The sequence below is a fragment of the Trichoplusia ni genome, chromosome 2 (assembly GCF_003590095.1).
Source record: "Trichoplusia ni isolate ovarian cell line Hi5 chromosome 2, tn1, whole genome shotgun sequence".
In the NCBI taxonomy this organism is placed as follows: domain Eukaryota; kingdom Metazoa; phylum Arthropoda; class Insecta; order Lepidoptera; family Noctuidae; genus Trichoplusia; species Trichoplusia ni.
The window spans coordinates 7,501,125-7,522,395 of NC_039479.1; the positions used below are offsets into that span (position 1 = coordinate 7,501,125).

The 21,271-nt window shown below is 34.5% G+C and overlaps 1 protein-coding gene across 4 annotated transcripts in view; it reads left to right on the plus strand.

Annotated features, from left to right (window-relative positions):
- LOC113505853 (cytochrome b561) overlaps positions 1–21,271 on the plus strand; it is a 72,806-nt gene that overhangs the window by 20,593 nt on the left and 30,942 nt on the right. Inside the window, exon 1 of one of the 4 annotated variants that reach the window (XM_026888720.1) lies at positions 10,567–10,990. The exons of the other annotated variants lie outside the window; for them this stretch is intronic. Within the exon in view, the coding sequence (XP_026744521.1) occupies positions 10,959–10,990 (32 nt within the window). The 5' untranslated portion in view covers positions 10,567–10,958. Of the gene's footprint in view, positions 1–10,566; positions 10,991–21,271 lie in introns of those variants that run through there. 4 annotated transcript variants of the gene reach the window in all.

Below are 21,271 nucleotides of genomic sequence, written 5' to 3' on the forward strand. Positions count from 1 at the left end.
ATATTTTTAACGGTGAAATTAAATCTTTGCAATTAATGAAGTGCTTTACAAACAGTTATAGCAACCTTATAGCCTATAGTATGCAGGAAAACAGTTTGACTGCGACGTAAAGTAGTTAGCAGTTAAAGTCGGTTGTATAAGAGCCAGGTTAGGAGGCGTCGACAACAGCTAAATCCCGTCTGACAACACATTTGCTCTGATTTATTGCGGAAACTGAACTTAGTACGTGAACCTATCTCATATCTTCATGAGCTCTTAAGATTTATGCTGACACTCATGCAGACAAGATGCTTGAACTAGCCTTGCATTTGGATGACATTGTAAGGAAACCTTCATCGTTTACCTTTACACGAGAAAAATGAAGATTTTTTGGTTTGGAAGAAATTTTCGATTAATTTCTGCGTTTAGCGTCGGCTGTAAAATACAAGGAACAAAGACGAGAAAAAGATCTGGTGATATAAAAAAACGATTACTAATTTTTTATAATGAGTTTTTGGTATCTTCACAAAGTTATTGTTATACACGCTTTTTTAATGTTACGTTATATTATTTTAATTTTATCAATTACAATTTTGGACAGACGATAGCATCCTTGGGTTATGTTAATATCTACGTACCTAATCATATTATTAAACATTACATAACGGGTCCATACTCAATCATTTAGAAGTAATTGTTACTTGGCTCGTATGACGCAACACCAGGCGACAATAGTCCGCAAGTCTAGAATTCTAGTTTGTTGATAAATACTTCAAACTACACGTAGGCACATGAATAGACATTGTTTATCGGTGAAGGAATTTTATTGAGAAACGAGTAAATTTTTTAAATAGTTTAGGACTTTTCCTACACTTTCAGTGTTGTTGGTAAACCTACTTTTAAAGGCTGACATGCGAAGGTGATAATAAAGAAAATTAGGATTCAATTCGGTTGAGTAATTTTTAAACTTGTTTTCTTAATTGTATGTATCTTTTATCTTCATAATAATGGGTTTCAAGTGTCTTCTGATCAATTTAAACTTTGAAATGTGATTGCTATTTTAGTTAATTACCTTTCGAGACGACAATATGTGAAATAGAGCCTTCAGACTCTCTTTCACAATAAAAACAATGTATGAGAGGGCGTGGTAGGCCACCTGAGTATTCGAAGTTCTAAGATATCTTGGATGCTCAACTCGATGTATTTGAAAGAGCAATACGGTGTCATCGGAACTTTTGATTTGGATTTTGACCTAGTCTTTCGCCACTACGCATCGAAGTACTTTTTAAAAAAGCTATCTACCGAACACGATATCCCTTAGTCAGACTGGTTCTTAGATGTTGATGATGTCTGACTACTGTCAAAAATGTGTCAATAACACCCGGGACCCACAATTGAACGTGCCTTCCGTACATAGACGGACCCATCCAAAGACCCACCGCATCAATTGTGTCTTAACCTGTAATCTAACAACTTTTGATCTATTATTTCAATAAGAAACATAAATATTTGTCGATTACTTAGGCATATGGTGTGTTAATGATATCTATTGAGGTCATCAAGGCATCACTTTCTTTTCGATGTCCCAACATCAATTTAAGTCTCATCCGTACTATTTCAAACAATCTTCAATCTTTATTCAAATGCATAAGGATTAAATTTGTTTGCGAGTCCATTTAACAGCGATAGTTTAAAAGATTGTTTTTTTAGATACTGCGAGCTATTCTATACCTTATAACAAGTTCAATAAGTGACACATTTGTGTAGGAATGGTTGGGTGAATTAACCGTGTGTTGTATGACGTGAATACTTGTCACGTTTTCAGTTGCCAATGATAGGGGGACGGTAATGGGTCTGATGGTCACAGGGAGGGTAGACACACAATTACGTCTGTCCCCACGAGCGAGCAAGTCACAGATAATATCAGTTACGCCGTCGGAACTGCAGGATTTTGAAATGATTTCCATGTTTCTAGGGTGTTATTTGTTTTGTATTTCATTATACAAGAATTTTTATATTATTTATAACAACAAGACATACCGTTATACATACCGAAAAGATACGGGTGGGTTAGTCGTTTGCGCGACAGTTGTAATTTTAAAACGTGAAAATAGATTTTTTTCGACTAGGAACACAAAATGACAAAAGTGTAATAACAACATGTGTGTTGTATGACGTGCAATAACAACATCAGGACTACTAAAGAAATAATTTAATTATGTTTTAATTGATAATTGATACTTTATAGCCAAGAATCATCATATATATTTTTAGTCGGCTTTCACTCATATTTATGTAAACTTTCAACTTTCTTTGCGGGCAAAAGAATGATAAAATATTAAAATTAAAACTTCAAAATCTCACTGGGTCTCTTTATAAAATAATTTATTTTCTAGACTTGATTTTAATTGGCGTTAAAAAATGTGTGGATTTTAAATCTAGATTTAAAATTAAGAAGCTATGTATGTAATTGTTTAGGTTCTAATAGTAATTCAAACCGCAAATTAATGTTATTTTATGCTTAAAATGAATGGGAACTCTTTAAAAATATTAATAATATTTAATTCTACACTCTCCCAAAACCTCTATCAGACTTTGCGATGAATTTGATTGCAAGACCCGACGTAAGAAATGGGCCGCAATTCTATTTACAATGGCCAACGAATGAATGAAAATTGTCTTAAAATGACACTATTCGTATTCTCTTAAGCATTTTCCTACACAATAATTGCAAAATTCAGTATGGGACGGTACACTCAATTTCGAAAAACGAATATTGTTAATAGCAGAGTCGGGGTCCAGTGGTATTCATAGCAACACTAGCATCAAATCGGGAACGACAATCCTGGTCTCCCAAGTACCGTTTACATTGAGACGGACATCTGTCATTCCAGAAGACCTTGGCAGCAATCTATTGTATCCTCCTCATAAATCTGAACACCCACTCGACACACGACGTAACTTGTGAAATTAGATTTTATTACTTAAATCCTCGGAGAATGAAACAAACCTTCTATTTCGGCTACTTGCGTCGCTGCATGGAAAGAAGTGTGGAAATTACGTAAATATTGTGCGTATTGATCGCTTTTATTAATGTCAATGGCTCTGTTGGTCCATCAAGAATGGTCAAAATATTAGTGTCAAATTGAAAAACAAATTCTTAATATGATCGATATTTTAATTACCTGAATTAGGCCTGTGAATCTTTGCTTAACGTCATTTTATATCTTAGATACCTACATAGATATCTAAGGTACGTACTGTAATTTTTTTGGCGATCAAGTCTTATTTGTCATTTTATTACATCCAAGAGATTTGCGATAGAGCAAGGGTAGTTAATTGTAACTTACTAACGAACCCGTGTTTGTTTGCGTATTCTTTAATAAACTCAACCCTATCATAATAATTGTTCATCCTCTTGTAACTAGTTTTCGATTTAAAAGATATTAGTGACGACAGAAATAGATGAACTTTTTGTAGTTGTTTTAAATTTTCGATGATGCTTGTTAGCTAATAGGCTCTTATGAGCTAAAAACCCTGTGTTATGCAGACAATAGGTGATGATATGAATGATTGTTTCATATCAATCAAGTCACAGCGTTTCATTGGAATTCATAACAAACAAACAAACAACACAACATGAAAGAGTTTGGCGTTGTCAGTCGTAATGTGAAGGCAAAGCATCCCAGCCTTTTCTCAACTATGTAGGGGTGCAGTCAAGTACCATTGATTTACAAGTTGCGACAGCCTATCTGACCTCATCAACCCAGATACGTGGGCAACACGATACCTTTTAGTCGGACTTTTTCTAGCGTTTGACTACCCTTAATTACTTTCAAAGATATGTAAATACTCAAAATAGCCGGGACCCACAATTTAACGTGCCTTCCTAAACGCGGAGGTACTCGTTATGACATAGATAGTCACCCATCCACGGACCGATCAAGTTTCGCTTATCCTGTGTCCTCAACTTGTGCAGTTGTAATAAACCACGAGCTCGTCTGACAGAAAAACAAGACCTAATTAATATATTCATGCTAGTTTCAGGCTCTTTTTTTTCCGCTACTGAATAATGTTAAAACACCTGATGTAAGTTTTGTTCAAATAAAACTTCTATCGCCAGTCTGTTTCAAGGGCTTACACCTTTAAAATAAATAAACCTGCAAAAGATGAGTGCGAGAATTCTTTGTTCCTCTATTGTACCGTAGTCGCGCAATTAAGGCGTTCCCGAAAAAGCCGTCGAGAATGGACTGAGAGGAATATTACGATATTTCTTATTCAAATATCTTTACATCGACAATGGTGTCTGTGACGGCTCAGCTTCGGTCGAGGCATTCGTTTTGTTCGTTTCGACGTCGTTTGTTAGATGAAGAAAAGGAGTTTGAATATATTGTGAATTTGTGAATGCAGTCGGTGACTTGTGTGACTCAAATGTTTCTTTCTATAACGATATTGTTGCTATTCTAGATGGTATTTACTTACGTTCACTGCTGATTATATGCAGTAGCTTTAGTAGCGGGAGTTGGGATGAATCGAAATTAAATTAGGGCAAAGTTTTATTTTAGAGAATTAGAGAATTAGAGCTACCGACATAAGCTATCAACTACACAAAACCACAGTTGGTATTACCAATGTATTATGTTATATATTTTATTTATTTATATACAAATCTTGTAAATTACCTACATCAAATGATACAGGGACATAGAAATCTATTACCTTATTATTTAGATTTCTATGTAGAGAGACCTGTCTGTAACAATCAATTGATATCACTTAAAAGTTGAGATTTATTCAGTTAGATAACTAGCTCAATTATTTTAATCTGAATCTCCATAAGCTCAAATTTAATGTAAAGAAAATGTAGCTTCAGATTTTATTCTTTGACCGCAAAAGGAAACAAAATTTCGCTTCCAGTTTTCAATTCGAAATCCAGATAATGCTGTGAAACACCATCTGGTAGTTTTAACTTTTCATTCCCTTTTTTACTTTAAGTCTGGGGGAGGCAGACAGGAATCGGCTTTCAGACTGTTCCGGTGGCTGTGCCGGACAACCGAGTCGGAATGACGTTGAAACTCGACAAGCGGAAAGATTGGAATGTCGTACCTAGTACCTTGTTATGACATTTTTCTTTATCCCCGAGATTATATTTTTATTCATGTTGTTAGCTGCAGTTTCGTTTATATTTTTGAAGAGATAATTTATGCGTTAAAATTCTGGTTAACGATTTCAAATGAGTTCTTAATTTTTCACGTGTGTTCACTAAAATACTTCTGGCAGATACACCACTGAAAGATCCTCGATATAATAAATCCGCCGTCAATATTTAGGCCAAATTATAAAGCCGTAGCCCATTCTAAAAAAAAGGTTTCGTATAAACTTTGACCTCTTACAACCCTGTTAAAAAGTAGTCTGTTTCTGTGTGTGTGTCCTTTCTCACACTCAAGACTATCTATGTACCAAATTTCATTACAATCAGTTTAGTAGTTTTGGCGTGAATACTAGACGGACAGACAGAAATACTTTCGAATTTATAAGTATAGATACGGTATGGATACGTCGTCCATATGTCCATATTGTTACATAGTTTATGCTAAAAACTCGTAACATTAAAACAATTACACGAAAACGGTATTTAATAATAAGGATATAACTAAACTGATTCCCAGTTTTACAAAACGTTTGAAGACAACTAGTTTTATGCATGATCACGCACATTCTTGGTCACGTTAACAAATGCTATCAAGTTACATGAATACAAAATGGCGTAACTGTAACTTGACGTAACTAAATTGTTTAAGACAGAGGACTAAGTATAATTCCATTATAATTTTATACAAATTATTTTTACCTTCTTAATTGATATACGAAAACGCGTATAAAATTATTATCCGAACGAGTTTTTAACGTACGTACTTGATAATAAACTTGAAAAGAAAATAGTTGTTCTGATACTCGATAACTTTAAATTGATTATAATTTAAACATATCATGAATAAACAATTGTTTATCTATATAAAAAATACCATCATAGTTGTTCAAGTGTTTGGAAATGAAGTAATTTTAATTAATATCAAAAGGAAAGTTTTAGCATTAATTTATTCGCATTTATTAGTGTGTGTATACTGTGTATCGTTGACTAAACTGCAAACTAAACTAATTGGTAACTGTGGTTCATTAGCGCAACACTCCATTTTAACTTGCACTTCTGTCTGTCCAAGTGGTCAACCTAAATGCAGATGGTAACCGTGTTTAAATGCGAAAGACCTTTTGAAGTTCAAATTATGAAACGTTTAGAGTAAAAGATAAAGTTTATTTAGAAATTATTCATTAAAGTAATACACAGCTAGTTAGTTTTTTATTTTACGAATCGATATTTTCCGTCGCCACGTAACTGATGGCTAAACAAAAAAATATGGGATTTAGATGTTGTTTACATGTATGGGATTTAGCGATCGGATCTATCAGACGCATAAGTTTGTATTCTATCTGACAAGTAATAATCTTTGTTTCGACTTTTCTATTAGTTTAATTTGACCAAGTGACTTACTACTTAGCATTCGGATTTTTTATCTCCTTTCTCTTAGCGTTTGCGATTGCTACTGGAATCTTGGCTAGGCCCTCAGTACCTGATTGTAGAAGCGTTGTAATATAATAGCATTTATTTCGGATAGCCCATATAGTGTTAGTAACAATAACTTAATAACTAGGGTTAGTACAGAATAAATTACAAGTACCTAGGTATAAAATTAATTATTGGGTATGGAGCTTCATCCAATGTCGCAGCATTGGAGACTCCCTGTCCGTGAACACATTTAAGATAGCGCCGAAACTGTCACGGAGACGCGCGTGTAAGGAGGCACACCTTTTACGAATAATGGCTGCAAAACCATCAATATTTCTGTCCGCAAACATTTTTGACGCACTGCATCTCCACGGCGGCCCCAGCAGTATCCGGAGTGCGTTATAGCACAATACACGGCGTTTATGAGTGTAGTATGTGTGGTCTTATTGACTTAATTTAAAAAGAAATGAAAAAAGCCGTTCTACCCCTACCTTTGGGTTGGTTTGATTTGGTAGTCCAATAGTTATATTTTTAAGCCATTGTGTCATACGATAATGAATAAGTGTTTGTAAATTCTGCGCTAAAGTTTGCACGAGATCAGCATTTAAATATGTCATGTTACTTTTCTTTTTAAAGATGATAAGTTTACACTTTCATTGTCACCTTTCTCTTGTTTCTGTGTACTTGGTTTACATTTTTATGATCGCAATGGGGTATTATTTAGTAATTGTAATTCATATCGTTATGTGTTAGGAACTTAATAATTATGTTTTGTTAAATTTAAGAACATTTCATAAAATTCATTTAGGTATATCAAAATAAATAAAAAATAAAAAAAATGGTTGATTTTTCGTCACTTACATAATAGAAGTTTCGATACATATTTTCTTTATAAAATTAAGGATGTAAAATAATTTACTAATTTGACGTAGCGGATAAAATATACCTTGCCTTTTTTATGACTACTAGCTTTTAGTCTAATTGGTGCATAATAAGTGTTAATTAACAACCTATTAAATACTTTATAGATGTAGAATTCCAAGATCTTTAATATAAACTAGCTTTCCGCCCGCGTCGAGGTCGGTTAAATCGCGTTTCCAAGAGAACTCTTCAAAAGTCTGGGATAAAAACTATCCTATGTTCTTTCTCAAGGTCAACTCTGTCTCTGTACCAAATTTCATTAAAATCAGTTCAGTGGTTTAGACGTGAATGCGTAACAGACAGACAGACACACAGACAGAGTTACTTTCGCATTTATAATATTAGTAGGGGTGAGAATATATACAATATTGTGTCGTGGTGGCCTTGCGGTTTTATGCACGGATTTTTATGCACGAGGTGGGGTTCGATCCCGACGCAGACAAAGTACCGATATTAGTTTTTCAAAGTGATGAGCTCTTTTAATTAATCTAAGACACCACTAACCAACTTCCAATATTAGAATCTTGAATGACCAACTAGAACTAAGATAACGAGGTGATCAATAGTTAGAACTTTACTAACCCTATTCGGGAAGAGGACTGAGCCCAGCAGTGGAACGTATATAGGCTAGTATTTACACCAATAACACGAAAATATTGTTATAACTAAGTAGATGCATGTGTCTTGTCCCGGTATTCATATTTGATATATCAGTTGATATTGCGACCTAGTTTGAACAATCTAATGTTCAGTGACGTTTAAGAGTATTTAGACGCTTATTACTCACGGTTTGAAGACAGTTCTTTGTTCTCATTAATAAATACTATTGTTCTTTTCTATGCCGTTCTATTGATAAACGGTTGAATATGGACGCTCAAATATATTTATGCAGAAGCAAAATACCACGCACTGATCAATAGGGTTTTTGACATAAAAAAGTGTTTGGTCCTTCAAACAGATTTCCATAAAAATATTGGATAAGTATTTTTTCTATTTATTGTATTCATCTCGTAAAAGAGAACGAAGGGGATACACTGAAATAAAACCTCGTGTGACGTCAGATACCAGTACGTCTTTTACTAGCAAGTGATGTTATTAGCTCCCACTACCGTATATTTCATCATCATGTTTTTAATATTCCTTATGTTTTAATGATATGACAAAATAAAAAATAAATATTCAATATTTTTGGGAAATAGTTAAAAGCTCTTATCAAAATCTATGAAACTATGACACCTTCTAACATTAAATTTGTCAGCTAGATACAAGGAAACTCCACCCATATGGGTGTAGAACGATGGGTTGAAACTTGAAATTTCAAATGTACGTTTCTTCTCTAGATGGTGTGGAAGTAGTAATAGTAACTAATAATGTATCTTGAGAAATAAACAGTCCTAATAGAGCAAGATCCCAGGGCCCCTAGACCATACTCATTTTCTGATGGACAAAACATATATGATAGGTTAGTATTAGTGTGCACAGTGCAACAACATACGCAAAAATCAGATCTCAGACTATAAGTAAAGTGAGTATGATTTTTACACACCTGTAGCTGGTACCTGAGAATTGGCCTTCGTTCTAAGCTTGCAAGTATTTATATTGTATACATACACTGTACATAATGTATGTTTTGCTGTTTGATGTTCTCATGTATGAGACTCGTGTCTTCTTCTTCTTCTTCCTTGTCGTTACACTCTTGCCAGAGTGGTCGTGGTCGTCACGTCAGACTCGTGTAGTCTCTCTCTTTATTAGGCGTACAGGAATGACGGATAGACGTTTTAGATAAGTTTTTAATTTCACTTCTACTTCATTGAAAAAGACTAGGTTCTAGTTATTCCCGAGTAAGATAGAAAATACTTGTAATATAAGTATATTTCCTACGTTTTTATTATACACTCACTTTTCTTGTTTGTTTGTCGTTCCGGTTAGATTTTTGTAACTCAATTTTGAGACACTTCCCGATAAGCTAGCATTCTGAATTTTTTAGGGTAGCTTCAAACCCGGTGACAATTTAATTTACAACAAAAAAAACGGCTAGACCGATTTTGATAGAATAGAGTGACATTTAAAAAGTTATTTTTTTAAATCTATTAATTGGTTGTTTACAATATCTTCTTGCATTTGAATAAAATACAAGCTTGATAAGTATGTCGCTTGCTCGTAAAAGTAAACTGTATTATGCATATGCACGCATGAAGCCGTCAGCACGACTTATGTCTAGTAGATATCTATCTAAGTGTTTGCATATCATAGTTAAGGATATAGTTGTATCGATCTGTCTGTGATTGTATCAGTTGAATTTATTATTTATAATACCTACAAATCATATCAATTTAAGTCTAGTTTTTCACTATCGCTTTGTGGTCCTCGTAAATTATTTATGCAAAGGAAGGTATATCTGCTTAATAAAACTGCAACTCGGGTGGTGCAATGAAACTGCAGTAATTGAAAATGTATTTAAAATGAACGATACTTAAATATTTTTTGCGTTTCTTTGTAATATAAAGTTGTTACGGTTGTACCTCACTTGATGCAATATTTCATGAATGCTGTTAGTGTTTTCGAAGTTTAGTCATTTAAACGGATTAAATGATGCAGTTTGAAAAACCAGCTGATAACTTGTGTTTTATTTCGTGACAACCTTTTAAGAAGGTTTAAATATGTTTGATCAACATTTATCTTGTTCATACCAATCAAGCTTCTATCGCTTGTTTTTAGAAAAGTCAACAGCGAGCGAGTAAACAATCTATAAATAAGGCTTAGTTGTTTACCTGCTGGTGACAAGGGTAGCGTTGCGTAAAACTCTACAAAGTTAACTTATTTATACGGAACTACAATATCAAGTGTAAATTCATACTTTAGGCATAAAACCTTTTAAACATTATTCATGAACATTCAGTGGAGCGGAACCGTTGCCGAATTGCGAACACTGTTGTGACAGCTCTTGCTGTTGCCACAACAATATTTATTTCGGCTCGTTGGCACACTCGAACGAACCTAATAAGTGAATTTGTAAACGTGTTAAATTATTTATCTCCATAACAGGCATCAATGTCGTTTATATCTCGCAGCGTTCCCGGTATAGCTAATAGTCAATTGGACGTGCGAGCAGACCGTCCCGTCGGTAATTTGCATAAATTGATTGCACGCCACGGGCTGGCGTCGCGGACACGGGCGAGGTGTGCGCCCGCGCATGCCCGCCGCAGTCGCGCGCCCAACCCACCGACTGATACACGTTCACCCGTAATGCTTAATTACATCCTCGCCTGTCGTAATTGTCGGTCAATTTAGCACTTTTTCAAGCCAATTGCAAATTTTCTAACGAGTTGTCCAGTGTCGGTTCGGTCGCGGTCTCGTGCACGCCCGCTCCGATTGATGGCACCGCTTGTGACTTCCCGGCGTCCTGTGCGGTTATCTAGTGAATAACCCATGTTATAGTGATTTCGCCTTCTGCACTGTGTAACAAGCATTACTTCTCTAGTCAATTGTCAAAATGCGTCAGCGGTACCAACTGAAGCAGAGACCGTACGTATATTGTCTACGTGCTTGGATAAAATAAAAGCTCGCTGCATTCACTTGACCCCGTGACCGTTTATTTGATGGGATTGAAGATGTTTTTGTTTGTGTCATTTAATTGTACGTGCAAGTGACCACAAATGCCTATTGAATACAATGGATAGAAAGTATCACACAAATAGTGCTGAACAATGGCATTCCTCGGGCGCATCGATGCTAGCTTTGATAATGTAGAAGCTGCTTATTCGAAGGCCGCTTGTCATTCTTATCACGATACAATTAGTGTTGTAACTTGTAGTTATCTATTAACGTATAAACAAGTCAACAAGTGCATTTCATGATTTTCGCATACGTAATACGTAAATAGCAAAACTGTAAACCTAGTAGAAATTTCGACAGCACAGTTAAGTAGCAACGTGCAGAGTACACAGTGTGTTGAATGTTTTGCAATATGAAACATTGTTTGACGGAAAACTTCGTCGGGTGTGCAAACAATAATTGTCTTGTTTCAAAGCAAAAGAGCCTCGTATGCTTCGCGTGAGCTATGAAAACTGGGAGCATCGTATTTACATGAGAACTTGCTAGACAAACATTGTATCCAGCGTTATTGCTTATCTGATTTTATGTTTTTTTGTTTCAGGTAAGTTTTGCAGTGGCTGAGTAAGATTGATGAGTAACTGTTTGCTGAACGCTTTTAACCGGGTGTTTTTTTTGTGTCAAAATGACAGTCTTGATGACGCATAAATGTAGAGCACTCTGATGAGATTAGTCTAGGTAATCTTAGTAGCTATATTGACGTTTTGAAGAGACCGAGATAGTTCTAGAATCTTGTATCTAAAAAGGTTAGGTTTTATTCAACGTTACATAAACATTTTTTTTCTGGTTTATGCATATCGTCTGAGACAATAACACAAATTAGTCTTAATATGGGAGTTTTAACTCTACTTAGAATTATAAACAACTCTCAGCGTTCCAAGTTTCTTGTAAAATATACTCTCATCTGCCGTGTACGTACTTCAGTTTTAAATGCGTTTGGTTGTTAAATGTCAACGTTTAATGGGAACAAAAATAGTTTGTTATTCGCTACAAGTGACCTTAATTGTTATGTGTGCTCGAATTTTGTCGAGCCGGTATATTAGACACGGCAACACTGAGAATTTAAATAAATGCGGTATATGTTCCACAAGTTTGGAATGTTAGCAATATATTTGATTGCTAAGGTGCAAAATAATTAATTCCGTTATACGATCAATAAAATATTACGATCTTAGTTTTTTAATCTCTATTTTTTTATGAAAACTACCAATGATTGACCATCAATGAAAAAAAGATAGCGTGTCTATTAAATCTAAGACTAAGCCATTAATTATTATTTTACGTTTTATTATTGTATTTTTACATAGTTAAATAACAGTCACTTTAACATTTAATTGATAAAGGCCCCGGCCATGGATTGGATTACGTTAATCCTTGTTTCACGAGATCTACAAAAAAGTAGTCTTTAGAGGACAATTGTCTCATTAACTATTACCAGTAGATAATATAACTATCAGTTGTTGCGTTAAGTACCTATTCCCTCATAATGCCTTATCTTTCTACGACGTTTTGCAACAGACCCGTTATTCATTTGTTTATAGGGGTGTAAGGCCGTTTTTAACATTAAAACCTTCGTGTATCGGGCTCTATACATTTGGCAATGTTTAATCAGCTGTCAAGATATAAACTCATTTGAAAGCTAATTTATACTCTAGAGTTGGTTAGGAGTAAAATTTTAGAACACCAACTGCTAGTTTTTAGAAAGATATCTCTCTAACTAATCGGGCCAAATCCGAGTAGTTTAAAGGAATTAGGTTATTTTTTATTGTCAAACATTAGTGTGCCTGATAAATACACAATTTTTCTAGGTGCTTGCTTCATGTGTAGAATTCTAGTTGTAATTTATTAAAAGAATCGGAAAAAATCATACCATGGTTACAGCAAAATATTAACAATTACGAAGAAATTAAGGTTACAATTTCGAAGAAAGTAAATTGTTATAGAACCCAACGTCCGGACGATCGTGAGAACTGTAGTGGGCCCCTCGCCATGCTTATATGAACCTATGACCTTCCGATCGGCAGCCGACACCCGGGCAACAAGGTCATTGTCACTTCCGCTGAACCTAAACAATTACATCACTCTGAAAGGACTCTTTTAATATCTATCTCTGGTATTTTAATCACATGTATTTCACATGTATTGTAAGCATTTTCGGGTAAAAGAAATATTTGTGCGAAGGATATTTGGAATATCTTAGTTAAATAAAGTTTTTAAATAAATCCTGCCATGACATATCGAAATAATTGAGAAACAATTGCTTATTTTTGTCATTGAAAAATATAGGAATCATAATATGTAGTTGTGTAAACCATATTTATTAACGGATTAATAGCGGAAACACAGTCAGACTCTTGAATCAAGAGATGAATTGCTGTAAACGGGATCGTTTTACTTCACTTAATTTTCAACGCAACAATTACATAAATTGATAAATATCGTGTCAAATGAATCACGCGAAACGGAATAAAAAATACAATACAATACTTTTCATGTTTTATGGCCAGATATTATGACATTGTCGTTTAGGGTACCGCAACCTTATCTGATCAACAAAACCCTCAATAATCCATCTATCTATCATCGAAATATAACGATCCATAATTAGTACATAGTATTTACATTTTTCACCGAATTAATATAAAGGCTAAAATAAAAAATGCACAAATAAAATAGACCATTAAAGCTGAACTGAATTGTACAGAACCATTTTTTCCCGATTAAAGTCTTAATGGCCAGTTACAAAATCGTATTTCTTTTATAAATATATATCTCGAAATTCAAAACACGAAACGGTTTGTAAAGAGAATCACAGGTCTGCGCGTACGCAAGAGACAAGAATGCGGAATAGTTCGCCGATCATCGGTAAAAGGTGTTCTTGGGTCTACCAGACCTATCACTACGTGTTGGAGTAAGATAGTTGTAGTCGTGGAAGCGAGACAGCAAGCTACGCTTCGTAGAGCGTCATCTCAGTCCTACACTGCAATAGGATTATTTTAAAATCGTAAAGGTAGGGTCTCAGACTGCAGTCGTTTTAATTGATATGTAAATTAAGCTCAACAAAACCTGTTTTATTTTAAATCGCATTTATAGGGAACTGTTGATACAAGAACTAAGATTTTGAATCATATCGTCATAGTTCTTAGATGTCAAGTATTCCGTATTTCAACTTTATAATAACAATCACAGTAGGTAGTCGTAAAATAATATTTTCCCAATTAGCAAATTTAATGTACTCCATATTGATTTTTTTCCGTGGATCGAACCCACGACACGTTGTGCACAGTGGGTTTGGCGTGGTGATCTTCACCACTCGGATATCGGTGCAGATTCAGAACTAAGAACACAGTAGAGGTTTATCTTGTTGAATTAACTTGAACATAAATCTGTTATACATTTTCAGTATGACGTCATTTTGCTTGTCGACGACTGGCTTCAAGTGGCTTAGCTCTTACCTCCAACCAGAGTCTCAAGTGACTTACTCTAACCGTAAACTACGTTCAGCAGTATTCAAATTACAGTTTATCTAACTATGTTCTGCTTTGTTTATTTGTTGAACATTATATATATATAATAATATATATAATATTAATATATAATATATACCTATTTGGAATTATTGTCTCGTTTTGAAAAGCCCATTTGATTTTGTACCAATTGCTATAATCATATTCCTTACATTCCATTCAAAAAAATGTCGAAATTCAAGGATATGTATTTGATAAGCTCTAAATAGAAGCATTATTAACTTACTTGCATACTTTAAATTCAAATAAAACACAAATTCAGGTTTAAATTTCAACATTTAAACAAATCACACTCCTTGTTTAACAAGCCGACATACATTGTATAAAACAATACGTTTTTTTTACGTTTACAACTAACTGGTTCCACGAGAATATACGATAAAAGTTTGACATGTGAAACTAAGTGTGAAAGTTGAAGTTTTGGGCACAAAAATTAAATTAAATTCTTGTTAAGTACTCATATCGAAAATCAACCTTAACCCCTTATTTTAAGGTCTATCACCGCGTGTGCGGTAGACCGTAAACGTTAGATACATTATTCATTACCCGTAAGTATAAATGGTAATTAGATATTACTTCAGATTTAGGCACGAGAAAAAAGGTAAACAAACGATCTGACAGGCAGAAACTGGAAGGATGAAATAATAAATGCATTTGTTTTGCAGTGCAATGGAAACAAGGAACAGAAACGAAAGAAACCGTAAAAATCCGTTAATACTAAAATGTAGCCCTTTTTGACGTATAGAAAATCAAATTTTAAGACGGGTCACCAATTCTTTATTAAATACGACAAATCTCACATCAAACTCCGTAACCGAGAGGTTATTTTCCCAAAACTACTCAAAGTTAAGGCACACCCACATATACACGCAATAAGGCAATTAGTTACCTGCAAACTCTGAAAAGGTTACCTATCTCATTATCCGTCCTCAGTTTTCCATAATAAGATGCGTTTCAAGCCACACTTTTTGTCGATAAACGTGTTTACATCAAACGACACAAAAAGCTACAATTACGATTCAAAATTGTAGACAAAGGGGAAGCATTGTGAAACGCCCTTTATTGCTAGCAATTTTCTTGTGTCGCGTACACAATTACGCGAGTACTATACGTGTACAAGTAAAAATGCAAGTGTTTTGGGTAAAGTTAAACAAAAAGTCGAGCTGGTTGTTCTAGTTTGAATAAAAAATCTTTTGTAAAAAAGTTTACTCGGTCTACTCTAAGTTGCCTTTTTGAAAGATAAATAGGATTAGAAAAGTAACATCATTGCATTATTAATTAAAAAAATCGGCTATTATACACATAATTGTGACTCTGATAAGTGAAGTAAGTTTGCTCAGTCAAAAAAACCTGTTTCGGGTAATGAATTTATAATTATTTAACATGTTTTTAATAAATTTGTTATGTTAAATTATATTTATTTAAAAAAAAGTATTAGTATGTTAAAAGAGGCAGAATGTCATTATTTCGTTAGTCTATGATGTTCGGTCGAGAAAAATGTGACTGGGCGGGAATTTTGAAAAGAGAAGAAGAAAAAAGGCATTCTGTTCGGACATCTCGTCGAATGAAATAAAAAAGTGTTAATTTACGAGTGTGAATAATATAACCGTTATTTCAAGTAAGGAGTTTTAATAATTTCCCGAATACTAACACGAATTGAGAGAGAGTTCATTACATTCGTTTTATACGTATGTATATGAGTATTAGATATTATTATTGCACGAAACTGCACATCTGTTACATAATTTCGCGATAATACGCTTCCAGTGTAGAATTACTGAGCGGTAATGGAAATATAAAGGTGTATGCAGACTATGCAGTATACGAGTTACTCATGTAAATGATATTCATGATACCAACAATTAGTTACGTTTGATTTGCAGTTCATTTGAATTATGATTTATTTATGAACGACATTGTATCGGAAAACGTGCCCTTGTGAATATCCGAATATTGCGAAAGGTTTTATTACTTTATGAAACTGTACAATCATTTTTCGTTTAAAATCTTTCGTACAGAATAATTTTATCTCTTCTGCTATTGAATTTAATGAAAAAGGTTTGATAGCAGAAACTGGTTTATTGCAAGCCAGACTTCCCACAGTAAGGGCTCTGTACAATGATACTCAAGGAAAACGAATGGTTTGTGTGACAAATAAAAACTCCCACAAATGTATTTTTTCACATACAAATTTAGGACCGTAACAATCACTGCTTAACCTCAATCTTTGTTTCAAGTATTTTTCATAGATTCTACAGAAATACACCATCTGTGGAATTTTCAGCTGTATAGCTATCAAGGTTCATGACAAGACTTTCATCCAAAAATATTGTCAATTCTGTTTACCTCTTCCATAGCTCCTTTTTTCTATAACAAAGTTGGACTTCATATAATTGTGCAGTATTATCACCGCACAGTTGTATATTTTAGTTACTCTGTCCCTCAGGGAGTTTAACTGGCGTAGCCCGTATTTTTCCAAGCACAAAATGCTAACGTAAATTTAATTTTGGACTTTGTTCATTTACTATACTATTTTAGTCCTTTTTAGCGTTTTTTTACATACTATATTATTATTTACCAGCTTCTTTGTGTGCCAGTCTTGCAGCTTATCTCAGTAATGGCTTACCCAATTGATATGCTTACGAAAAAAGTCACGTTTTTTCGCTTTTTTCTCCTACTTGAACTAGTAAATTCGTTTGGTGGAAAAGCTAGTTCTAGTAGTCATTTACAAAATTGCAATAATTAACACATAATATAAAACGATGTTTGTTAATTTACAAATAAATACACATATGTACTAACTTCCTTATTGTAACAAATTGTAGTGCTTTTTTACAACATTTACTTTGTTATGTAAAATAAAGAGCCATTCCAAATGTTTGCACATTTGAATATGATGACCGTTCTCGATAAAAAGTTGCATAATTTCCAAGAAATGTATTTGTTTTGAAAGTAAATCTCAAATAGATAATATCAGTATGCTATTATGCATCATAGTAGTATGCAATTAAAAATGTTGACTGGCCTGTTGGTCTAGTGGTTAGTGACTCTGACTGCTATAGTGGAGGTCGTGGGTTCGATTCCCACCTAGGGCAAATGTTTGTGAGATAAGCGGGATCATTTGTTCTGTGTCTGAGTGAAATTTATATTTTATTATGCCTGTATAAAGAAATATATAAGTATGTTTATCAGTTGTCTAGTACTCATAACACATGCTTTGCTTAGTTTGAGACTAGATGGCGTTAGTTGAAAGTTTTGGAATATTTTGACATGATTGTTATTATTTCGTTAATCGACTTTGCGGGCCTACCACTGTCTATTGCAGTGTGGAAGTGAGATGGAGCGATACCGTCGTAAAGCGTCGTCACTTTTCAACACTAGATACAATCTTTACAGTTTGTGGTACAACCTCTGGTATGCAACTCGAGTACTTGTTTAACAATCGAGTAGATTCAAGGCAGACCGGTGAAGGCAGGAAGAATGTAGTCTCAATGAAATGTTGTATCACCTTTTGAGCTTAATTTTTTCCTTATTCGTGTGGCTAATGCCGTAACTAATGTCTAAATTAGCATTTAAATATTCGAACATTTCTATTTTTTATTCGATTTAGATTTATTGGGTTTTATACAGTTTTAATTACTGGCTGCTAAGATTTACTTTCGAAGAACACTATTTTTTTTATTTATAAAGGTACACATTCCCAAAAAAAAAAACATCGTGGAAAACTTGCTGTACAAAATATATACTTTTTATTACAAAATACGTATAAACATGTGGTGCATAAGTTTTTGTCTCCAAACATAATTTCATGAATAATTTGTAAACGTTTTCCGAGGAATTATATACCTGAGATGGCAGCCTAATCATTGTATGAACAGATGACGTAAATACAAGTCATCAAGATTGCGAAGCGTATAATTTCAACAATAATCATTACATTCGATTCTCTGTACACAACACTGTTCCTTATTATGGAAATTTAAAATATTTCTGGAAATATTTTCTTATGTAATTTAAACAGGTGTTTTTTTTTAATTGCCCTGTAATCTGTATTATGGCTTAACATTTGCTTACAGTTATAGTTATAGCAATACCTACACAAAAACAAAACGAAATATTACATAATCACAGAAACATTATATCTTTATAACCGAATGTATATTGTACAAAAACAGAAGACTGTCTTCTCTATTTTGGTAGGTTAATTAAATACATTAGTAAACGTTTGTTTCCTTTTGTGAAATGGTTACAATATTGCAATGTAGGCGCGGTGTACCTCAACTTGTTCAGCTGTTGCCTAATTCCTGGACAGCGGAAAGGTCAGACTAATCGCAGGCACAATCGTGTCCGATGCTTTGTGGCCGTGTGTGGACCGTTTCATAACTATCCCTTCACGGTGACTTTAATTGGCTATAAAGTGAGGTTTTGCGGAATTATAGGCAGTCTTGGTTGAACAGACGTGTAGGATGAATGGAAAATGCAGTGGATACTGTGGATAGCATTTGTCTCTCAGGCATCCTGAGTTCGTCTACTCGTGTTTAAGAGTTATTAGGAGCACTAAACTACCGATTGACGGTCTCTAATCGTGTTTTAGTGGTCTGTAAGGGTTAGTGTTGCACAATTACAGTTTATACATCCTCATTTATGCACGCCGCGGTTTCCAGTACATTGTTGAGTAATAGGAACAGTTTTGGGACAGCCGTCTTGGAACTTTGTCATACTCGAGCCACAAGTAGGACGATTGTTTTGGGCTTTCATAGTTGTGTAATTGCTCTGTCCTGCTAAACTCTAACTAGTTTTACTACTTGTACGTGTCCACAATATGTATAATTCAATATGCTACCTACAAAGGTATCAAATTGACTTCTGAGGGAGGGTCTTTGATAAACTCAATTATGATTGACCCTTGATCTTAGGTGAGTCAATGAACATGTCCTATAAGGAGAAACAGCTACAAGTTTATGTACTAAGAGAAATCTAAACCTTACTAATAAATTCTTAAAAGATAGATAACCATTGAATATTATTAATAGACATTAAATTAAAACCACTTTCATTCAGTTTCACTGGAATATCTATTTATTTATAATGTAGACAGTTTATATTATATACCTAAGTTTGCAGCTTTGGTTTAAAAGGTAGAATTTTGAATAGTGGTTTGAAGTGAAAATAGCTCGCGGCTTCGCTAGTGGTCGGGCTCAAAAGTGCAAATTAAATTTCTCCGGAGCATCAAAGGCCGACGAAGCTTATCTAAATTGCATGACACCAGGTTTCTGTGAATAATAGAGGATCTCAGGAAAAGCGTCGAGATTTCAGCAATTTTCATAAATAATTACTTTCTTATAGCTCTGTGTCTATAAGCTTGGATAGTTTAGGGACACAATGTACACTTATGTAGGAGGGTTGAGGTAAAGTAAAAACTTCAATACAAAGAAATCTAGAGTAAAATATATATTTATTTTATGAGCCGAGCTGAGCTCGCAAAATTATTTTATGACGGTATCTTTTACGTTTTATGTGGACCTAAAATGGAGTCTCCTAGACTCAGAGCTAGGCTGAATTATGTGCTTACGTGACTTTACACTTAAAGTTAGCCATTTCTTTAGTGCCGGTTGACACTGAGAAATCTCTCTTTTTCGTCTTCGTCTTCTTTATTTTAAACTTGAAGTCTGCAGAATGACTGAATGTAATGCTTCTTAAGTTTCCGTATCCAAAGGATAAAATCAGAAACGTATTACTGAGACTCCGCTGTCTGTTCGCCTGTCAGTAACCATATCTCATGAACTGAACTGAGTTGATTTTGTTACAGATTGCCGATTTTATTGCTGCTATAACATCTGATAATAATCCAGGATAAAGATCTATTCGGCATGCATACGGTTGCCTCTCTTAAGCCTATTTGTGTGAAACCCTCAGTGCCGCGAGTCCGTCTCGTATTTAACAGTTATTTTATCTAATTGACGTAAATTGTTTAATGTTCCATCCATGATTTTTGATTAACCCATCAAATTGTCAATTGATAGATCAGATAGGCTCAGTATTCAATGTTATCGTAACCTAGATCGCCTTGTATTGCGTATATCGTAAGAATTATCCAATGTCGGTGATTCAAGGAAATCGGTGTTTTTGTTTGAAGTAGTTACCGGATTCAGTACTTACGCGGTACTTATGTTCATCGGCCAATTTGGTCGAAATTTGCAACAAGGCAAAAAGTGTGATAAACGTTGCTTTGTATAACAGTACGAATTACGCAAGCAAAGTCACTGGAGATTTAATCTACTTCCTTATTGTGTTTGATCGCTTATTTATTGTTTTATGGAACTGAGCCAAAATTGAAAGATCCAAATACTTCGAAAAGTAAGACTTGAAGTTGTGGGAGCGAGATATCGCTCTGCACCATGTAGTACTTTCTCGCTTCCTCGAGTATAACAGCCTGTTGATAGTACCTAGGCCTTGGCATAAACCTTCTTGAATGAAGAGTGAGAGTTGTTGATAGTTTTAAAGGCTGGTGACTCTGATGTTAGGGGTCGTCGTCCTTAGTTTCACTTTCATGGGGTATCAGAGCGTTGCCATGGCGACGCCGTTACCTTACGTAATTACGTAAACGCCATAGACTGCACTCCCAGTTTCACTTTCTAAGAAATAATCACAGCTTATGTGTGTAGGT